At 41.5% G+C, this 8,843-nt stretch overlaps 1 protein-coding gene across 1 annotated transcript in view; it reads left to right on the forward strand.

Annotated features, from left to right (window-relative positions):
* Positions 1–8,424, forward strand: part of LOC133502163 (protein inscuteable homolog) — a 40,981-nt gene extending 32,557 nt beyond the window's left edge. The window contains exons 8-13 of the mRNA XM_061822639.1: positions 2,096–2,267; positions 2,917–3,095; positions 3,172–3,238; positions 3,898–4,053; positions 5,149–5,225; positions 7,362–8,424. Of these exons, the coding sequence (XP_061678623.1) occupies positions 2,096–2,267; positions 2,917–3,095; positions 3,172–3,238; positions 3,898–4,053; positions 5,149–5,225; positions 7,362–7,490 (780 nt within the window). The 3' untranslated portion in view covers positions 7,491–8,424. The remainder of the gene's footprint in view (positions 1–2,095; positions 2,268–2,916; positions 3,096–3,171; positions 3,239–3,897; positions 4,054–5,148; positions 5,226–7,361) is intronic.
* The last annotated feature ends 419 nt before the right edge of the window (positions 8,425–8,843 follow it).

Below are 8,843 nucleotides of genomic sequence, written 5' to 3' on the forward strand. Positions count from 1 at the left end.
TTCATTCAGGTCATTTCATCGTCAAGGTCATGAGTTGATCCCAACTGGTCTGTTCTGGACTAATCTCAAGCCTGTCTGTCCTAACTCAGATTTGTTGGATGAACTGACGAAACTTGTTCAGATGATAGGTGAAACGTCGTCTAAGACAACCACAACATTCCAGTTGGGATTCATTTAATGCTCTGAAAGAAGTAGTAGTAGTAGTAGCAGGGGCAGGGATAGTAGTGAGAAGTAATAATACAAAGTAAATAAAAAAAAAATACATACAAAGTAATAATAATAATATAGTTTAATAATACTTTATTAGCTGTTATTTGAAGAATAATAACATGTACCTTTTAATAATAATTACTTATTTTCATTCAACAGTGATTACGTTATGAAAATCAATACAAAATACTGGGCGACACGGTGGGTCAGCTGGAAAGCGTTGGCCTCACAGTTCTGAGGTCCCGGACCCGCCTGTGTGGAGTTTGCATGTTCTCCCCGTGCCTGCGTGGGTTTCCTCCGGTCACCCCGGTTTCCCCCCCACCTCCCAAAAACATTCAACATTAATTGGAGTCTCTAAATTGCCCCTAGGTGTGATTGCGAGTGTGGCTGTTTGTCTCGATGTGCCCTGCGATTGGCTGGTACCCCACCTCCTGCCCGTTAACAGCTGGGATAGGCTCCAGCACTCCCCATGACCCTTGTGAGGATAAGCGGCCAAGAAAATGGATGAATGGAATACTAAATACTAAAAAATAGATTCATACAAAAATTGACTGTGAAGTATTGATTACATTCTTTTTTTTTTTTTTAAATGACCCATCGGTGAGTGCCAATGATTTTCCCTAATTTGTATCAAATAAATTCCTCATATATACAAGTTACTATGCATTGCAAAGCAACTTTGTGCATTTTTCGTCATCTCCTTTCATATTTCAAAAAACATTGCATTGCTATCAATCCATCCATTTTCTTGTTTTCTCGTGCCGGAGACTATCCCAGCTGTCAACGGGCAGGAGGCTGGGTACACCCTTAACTGGTTGCCAGCTGTTCGCGGGGCACTTTATGACAAACAGAATCACACCTACGGGCAATTTACAGTGTCCATTTAATGTTGCATGTTTTTTTGGGATGTGGGAGGAAACCGGAGTCCCCGGAGAAAACCCACACAGCCACGGGAAGAACATGCAAACTCCACACAGGCGGGTCCGGGATTGAACCCGAGACCTCAGAACTACGAGGCCCTTGCTTTCCAGCTGAGGCACTATGCTGGTTAATGGATTGCTATTTTAAATGTATAAATGCAAATATATAGTAAAAACACCATCATTGTGCCTCCAATGCAGCTGATGCAGTTATGTGAGGTAAAATCAAGGAAGATTCTCTTTCCGGGAGTGTGTGCATCCAGGAAGCTTGTAAAGGATAGGCCGGGTCGGGATGGGGTTTTTATTGATGGGTGGGTGGGTGTCTGCGGCGGGGTGGGGGGGGGGGTCCACGTCACTGTTACTGACGTCCGACGAGACTTAAAATAGGGAAGTGTCCCGTGAATCTGGGCCCACGGACGCTCATCAGTGGAGGAGAGTGGCAGGTGTAGATGGATGATAAGAGTCGGTCTGCGTGCTCGTCTCCACGCATTTGTGTCCCCAAAGTGACACGTTGACGCAAAAGTAGCGCCGCGGACTGTGATTGACAAGACACTGACCACCACTCATTATTACGTGTACGTGGCTGTTACTGTCAATCAAACTGTGATCATCCCATAAGTCAGGCTCCAGTCACTGAATGGATGTAATAATTGTGCATTGTCAGTATAGAGATACATATTTTGCACTGCATTCAGTGCCTTTGAAGTTTTTTTTTAAAAAACACATTGAGCAAAACTGTCAAAAAATGATGCCGTGCATAAAGAAGCATTCAACACGTATTATCTGATGTAAAACACCACCTCCATGTGGAAAATGTATGGAATTGCAACTAAACATCCATCCATCCATCGATTCGTTATCCAAGCCGCTTATCCTCACGAGGGTCACAGGAGTGATGGCACCTATCCCAGCTAACTTCGGGCGAAACGCGGAATTTTCAATTGTGGATTCTTGGGCCTGCACAGGTGGACGGCATCCTGTGCCTGGCAGACATACTGACAGACGACAGCAGCACGGAGGCGGCGCGGGCCGAGGCGGCGGCGGTGGTGGCGCAGATCACGTCGCCGCATCACACGTCCACGCAGCACCTGGCCAGTTTCCTGGAGAGCATGCATGACATCGTCACTGCCCTCATCAGTGAGTCATCAGCCCGACTTACCAACCCACCACAACGTTTACATTTTTTTACCTGTACTACTTGAGAAAAAATACTTACCACCATGACCAACATTAAAATACTCTATCTATCTATCTATCTATCTATCTATCTATCTATCTATCTATCTATCTATCTATCTATCTATCTATCTCTATCTATCTATCTATCTATCTATCTATCTATCTATCTATCTATCTATCTATCTATCTATCTATCTATCTATCTATCTATCTATCTATCTATCTATCTAGTTCTGAAAAATACAAGACAGAGGACAGTGTATTTAATAATTATTACGCACAGCTTGTAGATTTGACACTGTTCTTAAACATAAGGAAGTGAAAAAGAAAGAATGAAAAAATATTCAAATAAAATGCAGTCCATATAAATGACATTTTTGTAAATGTGTTGTTCTAAATGATTACATGCAAATATATTTTACTGAAAAGTTAAATACAACTGAACAGATGTACTGGAGTTTGAAAAAGTTGAAGCAAGTGTAACATTATGCACATTTTGAACATTTTGTTCATTTATTTTTGTACCATGTAGTTAGTTGGTTGCATGTGGGTACCACACTTTGAGAATCAGTGACCTGAACTACGATTTTTTTTCCTTGCCCTTCAGACTTGTGCGAGAGCGCCTCCTGTGGGGAGGTCTTCCTGCTGGCGTCGGCGGCCCTGGCCAACATCACTTTCTTTGACAGCATGGCCTGCGAGATCCTGCTGCAGCTTAACGCCATCCACATCCTGCTGCAGGCCTGCAAGGACCGCCAGAGGGTGGACACGCCCTACTCCAAGGACCAGGTGCAGCTGCGTCGACGTTGGTACAGGATGTCGAAATAAAGAAAGCAAGCGTAGACTTTCAATGTCTTCATTTCAGGTGGTGACCATCTTGGCCAACCTATCTGTCTTGGAGCAGTGTGCAAGTGAAGTCCTACAGGAGCAAGGTGATCTACTCGTAATTACATCTAAAAAATTACGTTCATTTTTCATTTGGGCTTCACTTGGGGTTAGCACATCTGCCACACAGTTCTGAAGTCTTAGTTAAAATCTCTGCTGCAGCCTCCCCGCGTGGAATTTGAACGTTTCCCACCCTGTGCTTGTGTTAGTTTTTACTCCCAGCTTCCAAAAGCATGCATCAGACTTCAAAAATTGTCTGTATGTGTGAATATTTGTCTGTCTATGCGTGGCTTTAATATTTACTGGGAATGTCTCAGTGGTTGGCGGCACGGTGGATCAGCTTGTAAAGCGTTGGCCTCACAGTTCTGAGGTCCCAGGTTTAATCCCTGATCCGCCTGTGTGGAGTTTGCATGTTCTCCCCGTGCCTGGGTGGGTTTCCTCCGGGCACTCCGGTTTCCTCCCCCATCCCAAAAACATGCAACAATAATTGGACACTCTAAATTGCCCCTTGGTGTTGTTATGCAAGCAAGATCCACTAGATGGCAGCATTGTGCCAAATATGGTCAGAGCTGCTTAAAGCCGTGTTAAAGTGAAACCCAAAACACATCAGTGCTTTCTTGACTAAAGACAAAATACAATTTAGTATACATAGTGTCGGACCTTGATGTTTATGTCTGACTATCCTGTTTTCCCCCAAAACTGTTAGGGGTTGAGCGGCTGCTGCTGCTCCTGGGCGAGAGGCCATCCTCCTCCAGTCCCTCCGAGGGCGCCGCCTGCGAGCGCGTGCAGCAGAAGGCCGCCGTTACGCTGGCACGCCTCAGCCGGGATGCCGAGGTGGCCCAGGCCGCCATCCAGCTTAAAGGTACCTCGATTGAGTTTCCTCGCCATCGTCACAAGATCAACTGGAGACGCCATTGAAAACCGGACACACAAAGAGATCTCAATGATGAAGAATGAGAAAAGAATAAGCCCCAACACGAAGTTGGAAAACATTTTCCTCTGACACCATTTTCACGAATCGACACAAAATTAGTCTGATGTGTTCATCACAACATGTCACAAAAAAAGCCAACAGGGTGAATTCCTAAAATTGAAAAGGAAGTTGGCCATTTTGTCTTAATGCAGCCATTTTGTACTCAGTTGCACCCCCCCAGAACAGGCTTCAATTACCTTTGCCATGTAATATGCAACACTCACATTTCAAGTGAGAATAACACATAAGACAAAATATACATATACACATTTTTGGATCTGTATGAAATTTAAAAGTGAAATATTACTCCTGCATCTAACAAAACCATCCTGAACTCAGAAGAAGGACACTTAATCGAAGCTTACTTCCAAACAAAACAGCCGATGTCTCATTTGAGAGCTCGTTTTCATGGAAGTAGAGCTCAACTTAAATTATCCATCGGCAACGGACCAAAAATGAAACCCAAACATTCTGTCCGCTTCTGTGTTCCTTCATCATTTTTATTGCCTTTGGAGAATGCTTTCAGCTGTCAACTTGAAGGACTATTTCACTTAATGTTAAATATATATTTGCACAATCATAGCCAATTAAAATGTTCATGTTACCTGGTTTATGTGAGTGAGCTTTGCTCCTGAGCCTCAGCACACCACGTCGGCACATTGGTGCTTTCGACGTCTCTTCCATATTCTCACACAATTGTTAAGAGTCATCTGTGAGGTGTGAACGATCTATGTTTTTAATATAGTTACTATACACAAATTTTAGCCCAATAGCAAACAGGTATCCTTGACAGATTTTTAATGCTAAATTGATTTTTTTTTTTTTTTGTCATCTAACGTGCGCAGAGCATTGGCCCAAAGTTGAAGAGGGCTACAAATCGCTATACATTCATTTTCCTTGACTTACTCTATTTTCTATTAAAAAGTAGCATTGATGCCGATGATGCTGTTAACGAGATGTGAACGTTCTCTCTGCTGCCTTCAGCCGTTCCTCGTCTCATTGAGCTGTGCCGATCCCCCACGGAGAGGAATAACAGCGATTCTGTCTTGGTAGCTTGCCTGGTAAGTACAAGTAGTAGAGGTGTGTGTGTGTGCGTGTGTGTACGTGTGTGTCCGTGTGTGTGAGATGCTTCACTCATGATGTGATATATTTCAACTGAAAAACGCCCTAAAGCAAGGCACACATACCGTAATTTCCGGCCTACAGCCTGTGATTTTTTTCACACGCTTTCAACGCTGCAGTTTATGTGGGGATGCGGTTAATTTGTGCATTTTTTGTAATGGCCGCAAGGGGGCAATCGAGCAGAAAATGTAAGAATGAGACCGGTGGAATAAATGTGCCGAGGAAGTGACTTTTACCGGCCCTGTTAGTGCTGCGGTAGCGTTAGCGCTGTGTTAGCGTGTTGGTGCTGTGTTGCTGGCGTGCCTCAGCGATATTTACCGGTAAATTTTATTTTAACTGGACCCATAAGTGTTAGTGTTAGCACTAGCTTTAGAGCGGCGCTAGCGTTAGCGCTAGTGATAGCGCAGCGTTAAGTGAGCATTAAGTAGTAGGATTGTGTACAAATAGTCTCTGGTGTGCGATAGAAAATTGTTTTGAGTCACAAATTTAGCAGAATATTGTTACCTGACCAGAACAAAGTCCGAATTTTGCAGGAAATATTCATTGCAGAATCAAGTTCAAATATTAGGACGGTAAAATTTATTTAATCATACAAGTGTTTCTGTTAGTAGGAATATTTCAAGGATAAAAGTCATTACCATAATGAGAAAATCAGGATTACATTTTTTGAAAATAAAGTTTTATTTTTCTGAGAAATAACTCATACATTAAGGACAACAACGTTGCAATATAAAAGGAATGAGGTTGGAATATTATGAGAATCAAGTTGGAATTTTGCACAAGAAATGTTAAAGTCTTACAAAAATGAGTTTTAACCAAGGTCAAGATAGAAAGCATATTTACATTCATTATAATGAGGAAAGTTGTGTGTGGGAATTTGACTCCGATTTCTAATCAATAAAATAGAGCACGTTTTTTTTTTCTTATTTCTCGTGTATTCATTTTCTTTTCTCCATACTGCACTTGAAGAACATATGCCGAGTGAAGCCTTGCATGTGTCAAGCACACCAGGAGGCGCTCATCCATGCTTTTATTTCAAATTGACTTGACCATTGTAAGGGTCTTTTCACGAGACTCCCCCAAAAAAGCATAAAAACAATTATGGCTCATTCAAAATGCTGCAGCTCAGTTTCTGGACAGAACAAAGATGTCAGAGCATATTACTCCAGTTCTAAAGTCTTTATAGTGACTCCCAGTCAGTCAGCTTGAGAAAAGATTTTAAAATTCTGCTACCTGCCTGTAAATCACTAAATGGTTGATAGAAATGCTCACGGAATAGAAACCCAGAAGGGCTCTGAGCTCGACAGACTCGGGTCAAATAGTGGAGCGCAGAGTCCAAAGCAAACATGGTGAAGCAGAATTTTGCTGTTATGTTGCACACAAATGGAATAAGTTGGCAACAGAAGTGACGTCAGCACCAAGTGTGAATGTTTTTAAGTGCATGATAGATTCTGATGCTTTTAATTGCACTTTTGTTTTAAATGTTTATTAGGTCATTTTCTCTTTGATTTTAAATATTTTTAATCATGTACAGCACATTGAGTGACCTTGTGTAAAAAATACGCTATATAAATAAAGTTGCTGGGCCTTGCTTTCCAGAGACCAGCTCACACGTGGCATGTGTAAATATGCACACATCGTGAATATATCCACTTATCATTCTATCTGAGGACCCCTCATTATCGGAAGGGCGTCGAGACGGTCCGCAACTCTATTGGACTGCCCTCATCTTCACACTCAATTGCCAGCGATCAAAAAGCACTCTACACTGTCCCATATATTTAAAAAAACATTTTTTTCAAAAGATTTAAACAGTAATTTTGTGACTCATTTTTAAATTTGCAGGTGATGCAATTATCACAGATGGACTACTCAGATTTATTGACAGAACACATGTCGAATTTGTAACTTTATTAAAACGTATGCATTTTAGAGGTCCCCGACGTGACTACTGCAAAACTCGAGTCAGTAGCACCAAAGCGGATTCTGATTCTGATCTTTGCACCGGCAGACTTTTTCATCCAGCGTTTGTACCGCGCGGGCGTACCTAATATTTTTGGCATCTGTGCGGGCAGGCGGCTCTGAGGAGGCTGGCGTCGGGCTGTCCCGACAGCATCGAGGCGGCCGACCACCAGCAGCTGATCAAACCGCGGCTGGTCGACTCCTTCCTGTTGTGCTCCAACATGGAGGAGAGCTTTGTCTGATGCTAATTTGCTAAAGCGGCAAAACAATTCCTCAACTGGATCGCCGGACAAATACACGATGAAAGAGACTTTTTTTTTTTTTTTAATGTTTGTTGGTGTTTGCAGATGATATCAGACAAACAGTGAAAAGGTGGTCTCGCTTCACAGGTCACGTCGGGACAGGTTTGTTGCGAGTCCTGTGTCGCATATCCTATTTATTTCTATTGTGTATACCAATTTTCATTGGATCCTAAGGTTAGAAAGGTTGGAATTTTACTATCATTAATAAATTCATTTGTTACAATCAAATTAATTGACTATATCCCTAAAATATTTGAACTCAGATCGTGTACTTGTCGTGCCTAAAATATTCATTAAAATAACTTGCATTCGGATGAAGCTTATATTTTTGTTTTTGGGGGGGGGAGTAAAAGTTAAGAAAAAATAATTTCAATTCCCCAAAAATTAATTTTTTCAGGGCAAAATAAACAAAAACAACTACAAATGATGATTTGTTTTGGAGGTAAAATGTCTGAAAATTTCATTTTCATTGTATTTTTTTACAGAAAAAAATGGATCTTTTGAAATTAAAGTTAGAAATCTCACACCTGAATAGTTTGCTCTTTTTGAGAAACAAAGTTGGAACGTTGCTCAAATACTGGTGTATTTTAGCGTTTTACTTTTTTTTTCCTGAATTTGTAATATTGCATTCATATCAGTGACGATATTTGCATTGCCACATATTACAGTTGAATATCGTCTTTCAATGGACATCGCAGTACTGTTTTTCTGATGTTTGTGTGCATGAATTATTTCTGTTGCTTGTTTCGTACGACATGTAAAATTGTGAATGCCATCAATATCTGTCATGATCATACGTTCTAGTGGAATTAATTTTGCCTTTTTTTTTCCTTATTTAAAAGTAACGATTGTACGCAAAGCATGTAATAAAGACAACCAGCCGTGAATCGTGAATCTGTCGCATAAGATGAATCGGACTTGTTCTTTTTCCACCCTGGAGCGCACATGCATAAAACAAAAGTGTTTGGGTGGCCTGTGCGGTTCTCGCAATGTGTGTGCTGCTTAATTGCACCCTCAGGAGGGTGGGGGGGGGGTTGTGGGGGGGCAAAGTGGCACTTTTATAAAGTACTGTAGTTAAGCAGCACATAAAGAGCAGTGCATTTACTTTAAGTGTTTGATACAATGGCATGGATAACACATGGTACCGCATAATTGACACCTTTTTTATTCTTCTGAGGGTTTTTCCCAATTGGAATTTTCCAGGTCGGTTTCACTTCATTTCCCATTTTCATGCAAAGCTTTGCACCTTTCATGTCAAAAGTCTTTAAAAAAAAAAAAAAAAGTGTGGTAACA

Source organism: Syngnathoides biaculeatus, chromosome 6, assembly GCF_019802595.1.
Source record: "Syngnathoides biaculeatus isolate LvHL_M chromosome 6, ASM1980259v1, whole genome shotgun sequence".
Classification (NCBI taxonomy): domain Eukaryota; kingdom Metazoa; phylum Chordata; class Actinopteri; order Syngnathiformes; family Syngnathidae; genus Syngnathoides; species Syngnathoides biaculeatus.